The 19,631-nt window shown below is 40.9% G+C and overlaps 1 protein-coding gene across 1 annotated transcript in view; it reads left to right on the top strand.

Moving 5' to 3' along the window:
* LOC124594931 (fibronectin type 3 and ankyrin repeat domains protein 1-like) overlaps positions 1 to 19,184 on the top strand; it is a 49,884-nt gene extending 30,700 nt beyond the window's left edge. The window contains exons 3-4 of the mRNA XM_047133431.1: positions 1,643 to 2,122; positions 16,749 to 19,184. Of these exons, the coding sequence (XP_046989387.1) occupies positions 1,643 to 2,122; positions 16,749 to 16,812 (544 nt within the window). The 3' untranslated portion in view covers positions 16,813 to 19,184. The remainder of the gene's footprint in view (positions 1 to 1,642; positions 2,123 to 16,748) is intronic.
* Positions 19,185 to 19,631: the final 447 nt, after the last annotated feature.

Below are 19,631 nucleotides of genomic sequence, written 5' to 3'. Positions count from 1 at the left end.
CTTTTTGTGAAACACTACTGAGAAAATTTAGAGAACCAACATTTAAGGCTGACGAGCAATTCTGCTGCTGTCAGTGTGCATCTCATGTGAGGACTGTGATGAGAAGATAGGGCTCATATGGATACATTTCCCTCAATCCATTTGCAAGTGGAACAGGAAAGGGAATGGCTAGTTGTTATACAAGGTACCCTCCATCATGCTCCATGTTGTGACTTTGAAGTACCGGAATGTGTGTAGATATAGATATTATTCACGGTCACCTGCCACTTTTCACATCAAGCAAGTTTATTGTCTAAATATTTTGCCATTTGTTTTGATTATGTGTGACTTAACAAGACAGTTAACAATGGCATCATATACAAGCAGTCTAGGAAGGCTGCTGAGGTTGTCTCCTAAATCATTCGCTTCTTAGGGGACCTCCAAGTATTGTTTCAGCTTTACTAGAGGACTTCCTGTCATTTACAACAAACAGTGACTTTTCTGACAAGAAATCATGAGTCCAGTTGCAGAGATGATACTGCATAGACACAGAATTTGATTAGAAGCCACTTTTGTGACTAAAGAGACAGTTGTGTTTCTGAGAACAATATTTTCTGAATGTGTGCCGGTTAAGTGCCAGTACATCACTTTCCTCAAGATACTTTGTAATGCTGGAACAAAGTATACATTCTCAAATCCTACTTCCAGTAGATATTAGTGATATGGGTGTATAATTCAATGGGTTACTTCTATATCCTTTCTTGTGTATCGGTCTGAGCTGTGCAAATTACCCTTCTTTGCATACAGACCTTTTGTTGAGTAAGCTATTGTATACAATTGCTAATAGTGAAGCTATTTCATCATCACACTCCAAAAGAAACTAACTAGAATATGATCTGGACTGGAAAAATAGCTTTATTAAACAACTTAAGTTACTTTTCTACACTGATGGCTGAGGGCATACTCAGTTCACCAGTTGTTCTTGATGCAAAGCTGGAATATTTCCTTCATGTTCTTTGGTGAAGGAATTTTGGTAAACATTGCTCAGTAACTCTGTGTATGTAATCCAATTGTTGGTAACATTAGCATTGCTGTCAAGCAGTGCAGGTGTAGATTCTGTCTCGGCTCTGGTACACTTTACATGTGATCAGTATGTCTCTTGATTTTCTGCCAGATTACAAATTGGAGGTTAGTTGTGGAAACCATTACAAGCATCTCATATTGAAGTCTGCACTAATTTTTGAGCATCCATAAAACATTGCCAGTCTTGTAGATTTTTCATTCTTTTAAATCTGGCATGCTTTCTTTGTTGCTCGTGCAAACATCATGACCTGTTTCGTATAAGATGAGGATATGTTCCATCTCTTATTAATTTACTTAGTATCATTCCTTATATAGAGAACATACATGACATTGTTTCTACCTAAATTGCTTGATTTCCTTGAAATGCAATTCCTAGTATGTCGTATAATTAGTGTGGTGTTTGAAGTCCAGAACTGTGTATGAGAAAACTACAAATTTTTTTTTTTTTTTTTTTAGCTGCTTAGTTGTGGTGTCAATCACTTGGAAGGAAAATGTTTCTTCAGTGTGTGTGTGTGTGTGTGTGTGTGTGTGTGTGTGTGTGTGTCCACGGTAATGGGAAAAACTGTACTGCTTTGTGCAGGGAGGTGCCTCAAAGGAATGCAACAGGAGAACTGATCCTAGCTGTGAAGCGTGGGAGGGTGAAGTACGTGCAAGATCTGTTGGCAGCCGGAGCAAAGATCACGGTGCGGGACAGGAAGGGGAACACAGCCCTGCACTGGGCGGCACAAGGGGGAAATGAGGAGGCTGCCAGGTATCTGCTGCGAGCCGGGGCCAACATGGAGGCTGTCGACAGCTGGTGGCGGCAAACGCCATTGCACAGGGCTGCAGAGTGGGGCCACGAGGCAGTGGCGAAGATGTTGCTGATTGCCGGTGCTGACCCCGACATCTGCGACGGGGATGGGAGGACGTCACTACACTTGGCGGCTTTAGGTGGCCACGTGGGGATGGTGACAGTGCTGCTGGCAGCGAGTGCGGACCGGGGCATCAAGGACTATGGAGGGAGGATGCCTGTAGACATGGTCAGGGAGAAGGACAGGGAGCAGCTGTTGCCCCTACTCAGGTAACTCTCCAGCTGTACACACACTTTTCTTTGTATTTTATGATATTCAGTCAATCTGGTAAGTGCCCCTACACTGGAGTCACAGAAGCGTATTATTGGAGTACTTAAGCATAAAAATTACCTATCTAGCAGATCTTTATGTGCACTGTTGCACCATTGCAAATAGTGTGATATAAATATTATTCAAATAAGATAAAAATTCTTTCATCATTTTCGCTTTTTATTAAAACCATAACGTCATTTTCACTATATCAGTGGTCCTTTTCAGTAGCTGAATTTTTAGAACATGTGAAATATAAGACAAGAAAGTGCAAAATATGCCATTGCAAATAGTGAAAGCTCTCGTGCAGATACTTAAACCACAAAATCATTTATTTTCTGATATATTAGTGTTACATTTTCTATACTTTGGCGCGTGCACATGCATGCACCCCCCAAAATATAGAGTTTTCTGATGAATGAATAAATACTCAATTATGATCAAATCAAGCAGGGACATAAAAAGCTGTGTTGCAGTTCATTGACCATGATTGCTGGTATGTTCCCAAAATCAGACAAATGCTCTCCTGAGAGAGAGCACTGTTATGTTCACATAACATTGAATATTACAGGACATACTTCAATGAAATTCATAAGAAAGCCCTAGAACCTTTGTGAAAATGAATAACAAGTATTTGGCTGTAGTAGCACATGAACCAACTACACATTGGGTACTTAACTCTTACCTCTGTCTGTTACATTATGTTGAACTTCTGGAACAAGCAGCCTATGTTGTATATTACAATCTCCTGAAGGCTTTAATTGACATTACGTTATCAACTGAAATTTCATTATAACATATGGTATTTTCAATGTGCCATTAACATTCTTCAACTACCAATGTGACATTTCCTGTCTTGTATTACAACAAATTGCACCAGTAATGCTGCATTTTTGAGAGTGTCCTGGTGCTTTGACACATCATATACACATAGGACATAAGTTATAATATAAAACCCAACAAATATTGGCTTTTACTGAAAATGACAAAACCCAATATGGCATCAACCAAGTTCTGCCTGTGAGGTAGGACATGATCTTCTGTACCATTGACCACATTCCTCTCGATGAAGCAAAAATCTGATTTGCTGTATTGTTTCCCACCAGAGAGTGTTGAACATAAAATTCGACACTGTGACATCACAAAATTCAACCATTGCCTCAAGCACAAACACATCACAGATATATATTCATCTCCATCTCCATCTTGACATCTTGCTGAAAGTCTCCAGAAGTGCACTTCAAAAGACAGCAGCCTAGTACTCATTTGTCACAGGTGTCAGACCAGTCAGTAGGACAGCTAATAGTGCAGTTATCTCTCAAGTGCGCCAGCGAAGTAATGTGTGATCTACATGGCTGTAGTGTAAACTGACTAACCCTTATAATTGTACATGAACTACATTCATGAGGGGGACATTACGCACAGCTCTGCCCCCTTACTTTCTTTCTGCGTTGAATGTTAGTATCCAGGCATTCATTTCCTAAAGCAGCACAACACAGTTTTCCAAGAAACTTGAAAAAATGGCTTTTGAAAATTAGTGCACGAGATGTGAGTCTTCACAATAAATTAAAATTTTGCACAAAAAGTTCAAAGAATCAAATACTTTATTATTTCTAGAGATTGAATGGGATTATTTATGTTAACAACTCTTTCATTTCACAATAAGGCATGTCTATCAAATATTTAATTAAATTTTATGTGATTAGTGATTAAAAATAGAAAGATGTTATTTTTATTACAATTTATGATTAAGTTTTGTTAATTATATATTTACTGATAATTTGTAAGGATACTGCTGAGAATTTTAAAAGCTGTGGATATAAACTGAAAAGATAGATGTGATTAATACAAAGCAGAAAGTGACAACTAGAGTAGGGAATGAGGAGACAGAAGGGATGAGCATTGGAAGGGGTGTGAGGCAAGGATACACACTGTCACAGAAGCTATTCTACACTTCTGGAGAAGAACTGATACGTAAGACCATAGTGGCATTTTAATTGGAGGAGAAAGGATAAAAACTATACAACATGCAGACGATCAAGCAGTGTTGATGGAATCAGCAGTTACAGAAGATGTTGAAAGAGTATTGCAAGAAGGGGCAAGGAGTATGGAATGAAGATAAATATATGAAAGACAAAGCTGATGAGAATAAGCAAGAATGAATCTCCAGGTAACATACTCCAAAATGAACAAGTGAAATCTTTTCTGTATCACAGAAGTCTAATGGTGTGGAGTGGAAACTGTATAGAAGAAATGAGGAGGTGGAGAATACCTATTGGAAAGAGAACGTTTGAAAAGGTGAAGCCATTACTGATATCTAGTGTAGTGTCATATAGTAGTGAATCATGGACAATTGAAAAGAAAGAAGCCATCTGGGGCTCAGCATTTGTTTGCTGGATACGAACTTTGGTGACCCGGGGTTCTTGAGCTGGGGACAGGTGAGTGTCTCAAGTCCTCTGTCACTTAAGCCATGGGCATGCTTCAATGGCCTCTGTGCAGAGTGGCGATGGAATGTTCCTGGCTTGACTGTCAGATCACGAGTTTGATAAAAACATAAGAAAAACACCACCTCAGTCTCAAGGTGTACTGCACACTAATGAGATGCATGACTGTTGAGGTGGAACAGTCACTAGTGGGCAATGTTTGGAGAACCTGCCGCACATCAGTTGTAGGCATGTGGGGCTCTGTCTGGGAGGACTTTTATTTTTCCAGCTGCTTGTGGGATAGACCCTTCAAAATTTTCTCTTCCTCCTCCTAGCGGAATGGGTGGGCCACTGTTAGGTACCAACACCCAATCAAATGAGAGGGATTTTGCAGCCAGTCCTCTTAATTCAGGTATTATTCAGTCTGCTGACAAGTGCAGCAACAGAACACATGCTGCTGACCAGAATGTGTTTTTAATAGCCAAACGAAAGAGGATAGTTTTGAGAAGGTTTCTCCCTTATATATTCAGAAGGATTTAGAGGGAATCTGTGGCTCTTTAAACTCAATTAAGCACTTGCACAGTGGGGCACTGTTAGGGGAAACTTCTAATTCTCAGAAAGCAATCAACCTTCAAGAAACTAGATGCCTTAGGGAATATGCAATAGAAACTGATCTGCACAATGCCTTGAACAGCAGCAAAGGTGTTGTGACTTGCAGGGATCTTGACGATATTTCCATAGAAGAACTGAAAACTGAGTTGACCCAAGACAGCATTGACGTGAAAAACATGATGAAAACAGTGGATGACAATCTAATAAAATCAGACTCATTTATACTGTCTTTCAACAGCGTAGAACTTCCAGAGCATGTTAAAGCAGATTTCTTTCACCCCAGTCCAATGCACTGTTTTAAATTCCTGCACTTTTGGCACACAGCGCTTTGTTGTAAGGGAGAAGTCACCTGTGGAAAATATGGCAAGACCACTCATGAAGGAGTTGGTTGTTCGTCTCCTCCAAAGTGTATTAACTGCTTTGGGGATCACCCTGTCTAGAGTAGGGACTGCAATGTCTTCCTTGAAAAACAGAAGATCCAGGAGATAAAAATGACAAAGCATATCCCACATGATGAAGCCAAAATGATATACAAGGCACGTACGGAGGAACTGAAACTCCTGACCCAGGCGTGCCCCCTGTGCATGTGTTTACAAGAAACACATTTTAAAGCCACTGACACCCCTGTGCTACGGAGCTATATACTGCTCCAAAAGGTTGACCTGACAGGGCACAGAGCCCAGCGAGGGGTTGCTGTGTTGTCAATAACACACATCACTCCACTGTTCTCTCCTTGGTTACTGACCTATGAGCAGTAGCCACTGCAGTGCATGTGGCTCAGAAGAGCACTATCTGCTCACTGTACGCACCTACACAGGATGTGGTAGACTCTGAGGCTCTCAAGGGCTTTACTGAACAACTCTCCCACTCCTTTCTACTAATGGATGATTTCAGTGCCCATAATGTATTATGGGACTTGAACTATACTTGCCCTAGGGGTGGAGTTTCGGAGAACTTCGTGATGTCTCAGGAGCTGTGTGTCCTCGCTACAGACAGTCCCACTCATTTCTCAGTTGCTGTTGCAACGTCCTCAGCCATCGACCTCTCTGCTCTCCTACCCTTGCAGACAGCCCAGTGGAAAGTAACTGATGATCTTTATTCCAGTGATTACTTCCCACTGTGGATCCACCTACTGGATGGAGCATTGCCTGAACAGAAGCCACCAAAATGGATGGTCAACATGGCTAACTGAATGCTTTTCAGCCATCTGGCTGTGTTTGAACACCACAACAATGTCTAGGAATGGGTGGACTACATTACACGAGTGATCCATCATGTGGCTGACTTATCCATCCAAAAGAGTTCAAGTCATCTTAGGAGGCAGACTGTATCTGTGACTGTAGAGAAGGCCAAATTGGACTTCATGCTCAGCAATTCAAAGTCTTATAACTACTCTTCATCTGTGTGGGAGCTGGAATTGGCACTGTCTGACAAGTAAACATACACAAGGGATCCACTTCGATTTTGATTGGCTTTGAATATGATGTAATCTAGAGCAAAATAAGACACACACATTTTTTTTTATACATGCCCATACAGCCGTTAATGGGGTAAAACACCCACTTGAGAAAAACTGAGTGTAACATTTCTGAATGAATACCATTTAAATGGGACCAGATAAAAAAAAATCTTCTAATGAAAGTTCTAGAGGTAAGGTATGGTACAACGGTGCTTCCAGATTTCTCGAAAACTTTTATTTATTTATTTATTTTATCAAATTCAATCATAGATGGTGAAATAGTAGTCGAAAGATACATTTGTCAGAAATTAGATAGAAATATCACAAGTCTTTCTCATGTATATGTGCAGCGTGTATCTGAAATGAATGTAGAAAATGAGAGGGCTAACAGAGAGAGTCATAACAAGCATATTTCAAATAGCAACCCATGTCGGCATCCCTTATCATATGGCACTAGGCGCCATTGAACAGCGTCGCGTGCCACCGAGAGGGTAGGCACACAACAAATGTCAGAGCCATCACGGTGGCAGATCTGCAGGGCAACAATTTAAATAGATTTATAACATCAAAGTAAAAGAGATGTCAGGTTGAAGTTTTATAATCTTTATTTGCAAACAATGTAGTCGGCATAGTTGTGGATATTCCAGGTGGGACAACACTATGGGTTTACCACCTCTTACTGGGATGTGAACGCATTGCTTCTGGCTATGAAAATGCCTGTTTGATTGGTGTTGCATAGAGGGCGGAGTTTGGTTCACTGTGTGTCAGTTTGTCCTTAAACATGGACACTCTTGCATTTGTTAGTGTGTGGAGTGGACAGTAAATGTAGCACTACTCTTGGGAGGAAAGAACAGACATGCAGTGTGCTTATGGGGCAGGGGATGGAAATGCTGGTGCTGCCCATCATTTGTCTGTTCAGTGGTTTCCGAATCATTGAGTGCCAGATCCATGCACATTTACTGCCATCCATAGGTTCCTATTAGACAGGTTCACTTGAGGTATGTTCTCCACTGACATGTTCTCGTGATGACACAAGTGCATTTATGACCTACTTCAAAACCCAGTGTATTCGTTTTGTGTTATCGGTGGGAGGACCTGAAGTCCTCAATGCACAGTGCATACACCAGCACTTGAAATTGAGGTATTAGCACTGCTGGAAAACACACCCTCAATAAGTTTACAGCATGTTGCATGGGAAATGGGTGTAAACCATTCCACAATTTGGCATGTGTGACATGAAGATGAAGTGCAGTCCTGCAGCCTGCAGAAGGTTCATGCCCTTAACCCAGATCCTACAGCGAATTGAATTCTTCCAGTGGTGTGTGCAATTCAAAAAGACTTTCTGAACCATGTACTTATTATGGATGGGACATCCTTTACATGAGAAAGTGTGTTCAACAGCCACAATAAACATGTGTGGGGACGAGAAAACCCGCACGCTGCCTTTGTTCCTGATCACGAAGATCACTTTGCTGTCAACATTTGGGCCAGCTTCTTAGGCAATAATCTGGTCAGCATACATATTTCCCTGGTGACTGGACACAAACAGATACTTAACCTTTTTACAAGAAACTCTGCCACAGTTGTTAGAACATGTTCTACCCAATGTGCAAAAGCATATGTAGTACCTACATGATGGTGTACCAGTGCACTTTGCACATGCAGTGTGAATGCATTTGATTGATACCTCTGTTGAGAACTGGATAGGGTGCGGTGGGCTGGCAGCATGTTTGAAGAAGTTTTTCCACAGTCAGAATGTACCGGGTGATCAAAAAGTCAGTATAAATTTGAAAACTGAATAAATCACAGAATAATGTAGATAGAGGGGTACAAATTGACACACATGCTTGGAATGACAAGGGGTTTTATTAGAACCACAAAAATACAAACGTTCAAAAATGTCCGACGGATGGCGCTTCATCTGGTCAGAATAGCAATAATTAGCATAACAAAGTAAGATAAAGCAAAGATGATGTTCTTTACAGGAAATGCTCAATATGTCCACAATCATTCCTCAACAATAGCTGTAGTCGAGGAATAATGTTGTGAACAGCACTGTAAAGCATGTCCGGAGTTATGGTGAGGCATTGGCGTTGGATGTTGTCTTTCAGCATCCCTAGAGATGTCGCTTGATCACGATACACTTGCGACTTCTGGTAGCCCCAAAGCCAATAATCACACGGACTGAGGTCTGGGGACCTAGGAGGCCAAGTATGACGAAAGTGGCGGCTGAGCACACGATCATCACCAGACGACGCACGCAAGAGATCTTTCACGCGTCTAGCAATACCTTTTTTTTTTTTTTTTTTTTTTTTTCCTTCTAATAAAACCTCATGTCATTCCAAGCATGTGTGTCAATTTTTACCCCTCTATCTACATTATTCCGTGGTTTATTAAGTTTTCAAATTTATACTGACTTTTTCATCACTCGGTATATACGTCCAATGACTGAATCATATTGTTCGTTCTGGAAGGAATCATTAAAATATTTACCTCTTTTCCACATTTATCAATGATGCTGAATATTTTTCTGTTTTGCCCAATCCATGAATCAGAACACAAGACAATTTTTCATTTGTATTAGGTACATAAACCAGTTTAAACCATTTCCTTACAAGCCCTGATATCAGTTACAGGGCGTAGAAGTGAATACAAGGATATTATTTTGTGAATGTAAACATGGTCTAGATAGATTGAATTATTTTTTATTATCTATGTGACTGGTCATTTTCAGGCACCCGTAATATGTTTAATATGTTCAGATATGACTGGTTTGTACTTAATTGTGTACAAGCTATCACAAATAACTGTATTTTGTAATCCAAGTTACTTATGTATCTTAAGCTTCCTGTTTCATTTTACATTATAATATATCACTGGTACATATCAACAGGGATACATCTTACTTCTGTGCATATGTGGCACAAAAACATTATGCTATTGTACATGGTTACATCCTATAGCTGATACAAACAAAGATACCATCTCACACTATAACTGCAGCTGTTATGGTATAACCAGAGATGTTCGGAAGCTATCTGTGGATCATTGATAACATTAGGTAAACTACTGGTGCCATATTCACTGGCATATTATGTTCATTATTCTCACAGGTGTTATCTTATTAAAAGCAGTGGAACAAAACTCATACATCATATTTCATACCACATGTAATATTAGAAATTGCAGCATCTAATTCAGACTATAAAAGATTACGTCAAGCCTTTTAATGAGGCATGCATGTCAGCCTATAAATAAAACAATACTGGTATAGCAAGAAATACGTCATATGGCACATTAGAACTAGTAACAGATTACATTTATACTACATGACCTTTTCTTTTGGTACATTGTTATAATAAAACTAGAAAAATAAAAGAAAAATATTGTGGAATGAAATATGAAAAGGAGCCATAGTAGAGAGGACTAAAAAGTGGGAAAAATGGGAATGCTCAAAGAAAATTGAAGATTATGATCAATTTAAACAACAAAGAAAGGAAACAGGTGAGTTAATCAGAAATACCAAATGAACCTTTGAAAATGACAAACTTTTGGAAATAGGCAAAAATTTTGTAGAAAATAATATTTGTGACTTTTATCAAACTTTTAGGAACAAATAAAGGGTTACCAAACTCCAAATGTCTGTTTCAAAAATGAAAATGGCACAGTTGGGTTAAGCAATACTGAAAATAGTGAAATACTACCAAGATATTTTCATTTGCTTCTGAACTGTCATTAACCAAATCATAAATTGGAATTCTCAAATATTAATGAAAATTTGGAAGATGACTTACCACCAACTATAGAATAAATTCAAGAAGTAATTAAGACCCTTGAAAATAACAAAGCCAGTGGAGAATATTCTATTATAGCTGAACTTTTGAAGTGGTTCTTGCCAAATATAGCAAAGGAGCTAAATTTACTCTAGGAAGAAATCTGGAAAACAAAAAAAATTGCAGAGGAATGGACAGTTGCCTTGATACACCCACTCCACTGAAAATGTAATAAACAGGATGTAAACAACAACAGAGGAATCTCTTCACTGCCAGTAGCATATGAAGAATTTTCCAAGATTTTGTTAAGCAGAATAGAAGCAACACTAGACAGTCATTTAGGTGAATATTGAGGTGGTTTTATGAAAGAAAGGTCATGCCCAGAGCAAATATTCAATGTCAAGTCAGATTACTTAATCCAAAGGACATTGTAGTTATGTCTGTGGTTATCAAAAAGGCTTTTGATTGTGTTGACAGAGAGACTATAGATAAAATGATTCGAGAATTTGTCAAATCTAATCTGTGAAATACAGGTATAGTCTGTAAAGTAAAATTTATGGGAGAAATTTCACAGCCTTTCAAAATAAAAACAGGTATACGACAAGGCAACGGCCTATCCCCAATTCTTTTTACTAGTGTTTTAGAGAAAATAGTAAGAATTTGGAACGAAAAATTTATTGAACTCAACATCTCACCTATAAGTTTAGGAAGAGGAAAGCGAAGAGTTTGAAACCAAATGTCTTGCATTTGCAGATGATTTTGCTATACTTTCTGAAAATGTGCCACCTGCTATAACACAAATAAATCTCCCAGAAGAAATAGCCAGCAGACTGGTTAAGAATTTCTGCAGAAAAAAACAAAATTTGCTCCAAAATTTCTGAAACCAGGTATTGGCCAAAGAGAGAAGGTAAGAAAATTCAAATATCTAGGGGAGATAATCCAAGAAAATGCATTGGAAAAATCTGCAATTGAGGAATGGTTGCTTAAAATGGGGAGAGCATTTGGTATCACCAAAAGACTTCTACAATAAAAAGTGTCTAATCAGAAATGCAAAAATAAGGCATTACAACACAGTATGCAAGCAAATGTCTGGCATTAAACTATAATTTAGATAAATTAGAAGTACTAGAAAGCTGAATTATAAGAAAAATTTTAAGACCACCAAAACACAGCAGAAGGTTGGATTTTACAAAGTAATGCTGAGATATACCAAAATATAGAAAATATTTCAAATGTAATGAGAAAAAGAAGATTCATAATTTTTAACATTGTTTTGAATGCAGGACAGTAGATTAATCTTATTAATTTTCAAATATTTGTGTGGTAAGAGTCCACAACAAGCTGGGTCAACAAAGTAAAAAAGTATTTAGAAAGAAACAAACAATATAAAAATCGAAAATATAAACAACAGAGAAGCCTTTTGGGAAAAAGAACTGAAAATTCCAAGGCAGGGTAGCTAAGAAGACTGGTTCAGAATGGTCTGAAGAACAAATATTGGAATGTGGTCCTCACATGGCCTAATCTCAGTAAAAATAAAAATTAAAAAAAGCTAGAAAATCATGGTTGGCTTACACCATATCAGCACATTTATTATTAACAATATGATGTATTAGAGCTATTGGAACGTAAAGATGCTAAGGAAGCAGAAGGGGACAGTTAACAACTTCATATGAAGTGGAAGTAGTAGCTACAGTTATGAGAAATATGATCTCATTTAGAAGCCCATATTTGGATGTCTTACAGTACTAGCTTATTCATAGGCCATGCATCATGTGCCGTGTTCCATGTAGGCATGTAATGCAATTTTGATCCCTCTCCTCAAATAAGTAAAGGATTGCACATGTCCCACTAGTTAGGGAGTATCGCATTAATGGGCTGTGTCAGAGACACTGTGGAGGAAGTGGCTAACTGTCATCTAGTCTGGTTGTTGGAGACCAGGCAATTCCTTAGCTGTTCTCAGTGTGGATTCCAGAGATTTTGGCTCACTGCCAACAACCTGACCCTGCTGGAGGCAGCTGTTCAGCAGGTTTTCGTACGAAAGCACCACAGTCTCTATATGTTCTTTGACATCATTAATGTGTGCGAAACTTCTTGGAGACACAGTATTCTAGAGCAACTATGTCTGTGGGGCTTTCATGGCCACCTCCCCATCTTCGTACAATCTTTACTTTTGCCATTTTTTTGGTCCCGAGTCAGTGATATGCTGTCAGATTGTTTTGAACAAGGGAATGGTGTCCTTCAGGGCAGTGTTTTTAAGTGTTACCCTTTTTGTCATAGCCATAAACAATATCACTTGTACAGTAAGGAGTCCTGTACAATGCCCCTTATTTGTGGATGATTTTGCGGTTTTCTGTTCCTCCTCCAGTATTGCAACAGCAACTCGTCAGTGGAAACTTAGTGTGCAAAGATTAGAGGAGGGGGCTGCAAAGAAGGGTTCTTTCTTTTCTGCAGATTAGTGTGTGTGTGTGTGTGTGTGTGTGTGTGTGTGTGTGTGTGTGTGTGTGTGTGTGTGTGTTTGCGCGCGCGTGAACGCGTACATGTACGTACACGCGCATTCACCCCTGTGGTTTTAATTTGTTCTCGTCTTATTATGAGGGATACCATTCTCTGTTTTGAAGACTCAGTGGGGTTTTGGGGCCTCATTTTTTACTCCAAATTGTCGTGATTGCCACATCTGAGACACATGAAAGCAAAAACCCAAAAGGCACTGAGTATCATAAAGTGCCTTAGCCATATGTCTGGAGTGGACAGGGTGCATCTGCTCCAGTTTTATAGGGCTTTTGTGGATTTGTGACTAGGCTGTGGGCGCACAGTGTACATATCAGAAAGATCACCTTATCTGAAGATCATATGACTTATTCACCATGAGGAATTCAGCTTGCTGTGCATGCTTATAGGACTAGCCCCATACCCAGTCTCTGTGCTGAGGCTGGGGAACTGCCACTCTCCCTCTGGTAGCAGCTTCTCATGGTGCATCAGGGATGTATAAGTTCCTTGCAGTTCCATATTCACGTGCATACCAAAGGGTTGCTCATCTGCCTATGGGAACACATTTTTTCCAATTGTCCATGAGTAGCAAGGCTGTTCAGGATCCATGTGTGGTGTGTGCTGGAGTAATTTGGTGTGGAGTGAGTACAACCCCAAATCCAGGGTTTTAACCACCTGCCACTCTGGCTACAGCAGAGGCCCATAGTAATTCTAGATTTAGTGCAGTACATGAGAGATTGCACTCCTGCATATGTTTTTAATACGTCATTTAATGGCATTTTAACCAATCACATCTCTACAGCTGTCTTTACATATGGTTCAAAACATGGGACTCCATTAGCTGCTCTGTTGTTTTCCCTGTTCGTGTCTTTGATGCGGAAATATATGTGATCTTGCGGATGATGGAGCAGATGAGATGCACTTAGAGTACTAAATTCCTTGTCTGACACGATTCTCCAAGTGCCCTTCACACTTTACAGTGCTAGTACCCAGCATATGAAACATTCCAGAATATCCAGGATGCCTTCCTCCAACTACAATGGCTGAGGAAGGAGGCATTTCTGTATGCCAGGGAACATGAGTATTATGGGGAACGGAAGGGTAGATGTAGCAGCCAAGGAGGCATGTCATGATTCTCAGTTAGTTCAGTGTTCCATCCCTCCAGCATGCTATCATGTCACTGTTGTTGTACAGAATCATACGTCAGTGGGAGAATGAGTGGCTGGAAGTGACAGACAATAACCTGCATCTAGTAAAACCCCAATGTGGTCGTGGCGTACCTCCTTCCAGCCACATAGACAGGATGAGGTCCTCCTTACTCATCTTCATATGGGCCGCAGCCCTGCAATGAATGGCTTCTTGCTCCAGCGAGAGGACACTCCAATGTATGGTGCTTGTAGTGTATAGATCAGTCATTTTATTAGACTGTGTTTTACAGATTGGAGGGCAGCGACAGATTTTCTGGCAGACATGCCCTCTGTTTTAAGTGACTTGCAAAAGATTGTGTTTAGAGTTTTAAAGTTTTATGAATTGCCCAACATGTTTCCTAAGATTTTAGGCAGATGGTCCTAATTTTTTAACAGGGTTGTTGGCTCAGCCATGTTATTTGTAAGCGGCAGCTGGTCACATTTCCCTGTGCTGTTGTTTTAGCTCCTCTGTCATTTTGCTTGTGTTTAAATCCTGGTGTAGCACCATTCAGCCATTCTTTGTTGTCTCAGTGTCTGATAGGTTGGTTGATTGTGTGGGTCAATGCGAGTGGGGTGGGAGTGAATTTACGAGTGTCATTTTGTAGATTTCATTCTCACTGTGTACAACAATTTTAGGAATTTTATACACATTCATTTCTTTTAATATGTGTCAAGGCACTGATAATCTTATCGTTGAGCATCAGTAAACTAAAATAAATCACAAAAACGAGAAAGATATTCAGAAAGTTATGCAATGTGGCTATGGAGAAGAAGCGGGTTCATAAACGTTTATTTTTATCTGTTATTACTTTGATGTTGTAATTTGATGTACTGACACGTTCCATGACCTTGGAGATTTGCTGCTCAATTTGGTCCTATGGAACTTGACGTGTAAATAAATAAACGAATAAATAAAAAGAATGCTTAGGGTGAAGTAGACTGACAGACCTAAGAGTGAAGAAGTAGTGAAGAAAATAGGGGAAGAAAGAAGATTATTAGAAGTGATCAGAGATAAGAAAAAACCTTGGCTGGGACATATACTATATAGGAATTGTTTGCACGTATAATTACTGAGGGAAAAGTGGAAGGAATGAGAGGAAGAGGTAGGAAGAGAATTGGAATGATGGATGACATTAGAAGAGAAGGAACCAACAAATGGACGAAAGAAGATGCTCAGAACAGGACACAATGGAGGAGTTCCAGGTGAAACCTGTCATAAGACAGATACACTAAAAAAGATTAAACTTTGTTAGTTAAAATTTCCATCTGTTAGTAAATATGAAATACGAATAGAATTTTTTAAAAAGCTGCCATTGATAAAGTTTGAACTGATGACCTTACAATTACAGGGCTTTTGTGCTATCCACTCAGCTATTGGCAGTTACGTAAATAAACTCGAAACATTTTTGAACGTAACTGTGGTTGTAAATCTTCTAATTACCAAAGGCAATTTTTATCTGAGTTTCTTTGAGAGTTGTGCTGTACTGTTTTAGCAAATTGATGTAATGGCACTGACCTTCAGATCCTACACTTCTGAAGAAAATCAGAGGGGGCAGAGTGGTTCATGATGTCTTCTTGTAAGCAGGGTGCTCCCTGTAAGGAGAGTGTGAAGGAACGCACATGAAGAGAACCATCTTACAAACTTTGACAAAATAAATTATTTTTGTTTCTCAAATTATTTGCCTTTAAAATGTATACACTTTTCAATTTGTTTGAATCAATCCTGGAAACATTTTTCCTACTTTGATGTTCATACCTGAGAAATATCCTTTTGGAAAGATTTAACAACTATGTGATGTGATAACGACTGCTGTCCACATGTGTTTTCTTTTTCATTAGGTGATAAATCAGATGAATATTGGCAAATAGAACGAAATCAATGTTTTTCTGCATCAAATACTTAAGTTCTTGATGTGCTGTGTGACAGCTGGCATTGTCACGATGAAGACCAGTGTGACGTTTTTTGTTGTTTATCCAGATTTCATCAATGACTTGTCTCAAACTAAGTGTTTTGTACCATTTGTATTAAATATCCTTTGAATCTGTAAAGTAATGCTCATGACATGTCCAGTGTTACTAATGAAACAAGCCACCATCATCTTGCAAATGCTACACGAAGAAACCACTTTTCAGGTCACGTTGGAACACGTCAACAGTTTATCACTGCTTAATGGCTAGCTCTAACAAATGTATGCTATGTTTATCTCCTATTACGGAGTTGTATATGAATTTTCTATTTCTTCAGTCATATTTTTGAACATTTCTTATACCAGTTGACACAAGCTCAGCTTGCCTTTGAGCTTCTCTCATGTTACGTGCCGTCCGTCAGCAGCACAGGTAAATGTTCGTACAGAATCAGTGGCAATGCAGTCTTCAACAACACCAGGAATAAATATGGTTTAGTTATTTCTCATTTGCAGTAGAGTAGGAAGCATACATGATTCAACTTGTAGGAGACTCGTGTTGTATAGGGTGCAAAATTTAGTACACAGAGTTGACATCTCTGATAAGGTGCAAAATTTAGTACACAGAGTTGACATCTCTGACAGTGATGTTGTCTCTAGCCTGGCAAGGGCATAGTGTCGGTTTGAATGTGGGTGATAGTTACAGCTACTTCATTCCATGCTACTGCAATTCTATTCCAGATGTTGCGGTATTGGCTTGAATGTGCCCACAAGTGAACTTCTGGAGAAGAAAATCCAGTGGTAGGCACTGGAGTACTTCTACCTCAGCATCCTGTGTTCCTCAAGCTGCCCTGCGCCAGACAAGCTGGATCCACGTGCAGCACCTGCAGCAACATGGACATGACGTCGAGTGGAATTTTCCTATCACAATAACGTCGCCCGGCCGAGTGTATCTGGGCCTCCAGCCCAGCTGAGATTACTTGCACTGTGGATGAGCTTCTCATCAGCTGGATTGAGGCCTGTCCTGTGCTGACATCAGTACAGGCTTCTGATGTGATCACCAACACCATCGCGCTGTGCCTCCGCTTCAGTTCGGACTTCAGCCAGAGCACTGATGGGGCCTCGGTGCCAGTTGCCTCCTCCAAGTGCACCATCTACAAGATGTGCCACAGGTATGCTACTTCCTGCCAGCCTCGTGCTCTCAGTTATGGAACGACATTCGTTCCTGTGGAGGTGCTCCACACCAGTGGGGCCCTAGCCCTCCATTGTCTCAGGAGGTCACAGGTCACACCAGGTCTGGGTCACCACTGTCAGTACACGTACTGGCTGCTAGTCCACACCAGCTGAGATGACACTACCCACTCAGCAAGTCTGCTCCGACCAGCTGCCATCACCACTGCCGACATCGCATTCTGCTGCCAACGTGGCCGACATTGCAGTCTACCACCATAGTGGTTCCCGACTGCAGACACTCACAGACTCCGATGTATAGAATGTGTAGTCAAGAAAGCTGTTTATGGTCTGAGAGCATTCTCTGGTCTTGCTGACTCCACAGACCCACCTTTACTCTCTCTCTCTCTCTCTCTCTCTCTCTCTCTCTCTCTCTCTCTCTCTCTCCCTCTCCAAGATCACCTGCGTTCAACATCCTGATGGTCAGGTGGCCTTCCTGCTGTCATTGGATGACTACGTAGTGGTCAGCAACCCAGGCATTCTGGCATCAGAAATTGTGCTGGAAACCGGTGAGCAACATCATAAGGCATCAATCTATGATGACACTTTCTCAAGTGAGTAGCAGCGTGTGTGTTTTATGAATGCATGTGGTTCTTGTAGCATTTGTTCCTCAAGTTTGTCCTCACTCCTGTTTCTTATTATTTCTGGCATAGTTTCTGGTCGCATTGCAACCCAGATGGGGGCTAACAGTTGCGGTTCGCGTGTGGTCCTTTCTCTCCGAACTGGAGTCCTTCCCTTTACCACCTCTACTTGTGGACCGTTCATATATGCCTCCATGGCGTACGCCTCATCCACACCGCCCCATCTCACCCTGTGTCAGACCGCCAGGCAGAACATTTTGTTTGGACATTCAGGACCCAGCTGGATAAGCTGCTGTGCCATCGCTCGCTGGAGGAGGCTGTGCTACTTTTTTTGGCCACATACTGCTCCACCCCGCATGCCAGTAAAAGTCCACCAGAGATACTCCACGGTCGACCATTCTGCTCTCCCTTATCTGTTCTTGTCCCCAAGACTCCTCTCCCTCCAGCCCACACTCCAGCACTTTCCTTCCAGGGTGGGCAGGAGGTCTGGGCGCAGATCTTCTTTCATCCACAGGTGCACTTGGCACCTGCCGTCGTCACCAAACTCTGCAGCTTGGCGATGGCATCTCTCTGGTGGGCCGATGGTTCCGGCACCTCAACCAGCTCTGCCCCCATCTGGTGGACCATGACACCCCTGGGGAGCTGGGAGATGCCAGTGCCTGTCGATGGCCGCCCTGTGATGGAACTTCCGCTTCTGCCTCAGCCTCTGCCTCCACTGCCAGCTGCCCCTGCTCTGGCGCCACGTCCACAAACCTATGGACGTCGACCAGCACACCCCCACTCCTGTGGACGTTTGTGGTGCTGTGCATTATTTTTCCAGGGGGAGAAATGTCGCAACGGCCCCTTATCAGTTACGAGGGTCCGCACAACAGACAAGCAAGGTAGGCTGCCGACCTTCCTTCAAGAGCTCATATCAAAACATCGCCAGTGAATGTGAACATCAACAGACCTTCTCCATAAACACAGCACTACTTCATGAAAAGCCATGTGTCAAAGATCCACCAATTGGAACTAATGTGACTAAGTGTAGCACTCTGCAGAATCAGTGTTATAAGCATGCCAGCAGAGTCAGACCGGCAGAGTGTACCTACAATTGGGACAGCTCCGGCCAATACCTATACCGGCTCTAGCCTGGTAGTCACTCGCCGTAGTCTTCTGTAGAAATTTGTATCTTGTTAGGCATAATGCCGCTTTGGAACTGTGTAGTGTAGCATTTTGGTTGTTGTTATTTCTTTTCATTGTCTTGTAACTTTTATCTGGCTTTTGCCACCACAAGAATTATTGTGTTTCCTGTTGTTCTTGAGTTTGGAAATTAGTGTGTATCAAGAAGGCGATTTAGTTAAATAAAGTGTGTTCAAACATGATCTGTAGCTCTTTCGTGCTAACCACAGGACCCTACACAAGAGGTGATCCAGTGAAACTTCTTCCATGTACACAGCGCAATCAATAGGATCATATGGCCCCTTGCACTAAATCTTATAGTTTGGTGTGTTGGGTATACCTAGACAAAGGGATTTCACCAGGCAACGCCGGAACAGTGTGACGTTGAGAATGGAAGGCTGTGGATCCCAGGGAAGTATAAGTCAGTCCAGATAGTAGCTGATTGTAGGTGTAGTTTGTTGTAAATGGTGTTGATATATGAATCAGGAATTCAGGAGTTCTCCAAGGGTTTACAGTTTTTAGATATGTGGTTTGATTTCTGCATACTGCTTTGGATGTGTGTAGAGCTTTCCTATTTGTGCACTGCACATCTTCTGATTCTGTTTTCTAAGAAGGCAGATGAAAACTGTGGTAGAACAGTGATAAAGTGCAA

This window comes from Schistocerca americana, chromosome 2, assembly GCF_021461395.2.
Source record: "Schistocerca americana isolate TAMUIC-IGC-003095 chromosome 2, iqSchAmer2.1, whole genome shotgun sequence".
Lineage (NCBI taxonomy): Eukaryota > Metazoa > Arthropoda > Insecta > Orthoptera > Acrididae > Schistocerca > Schistocerca americana.
The sequence above is the reverse complement of the archived record's forward strand: the minus strand, read 5'-3'. Positions and strand labels throughout refer to the sequence as shown.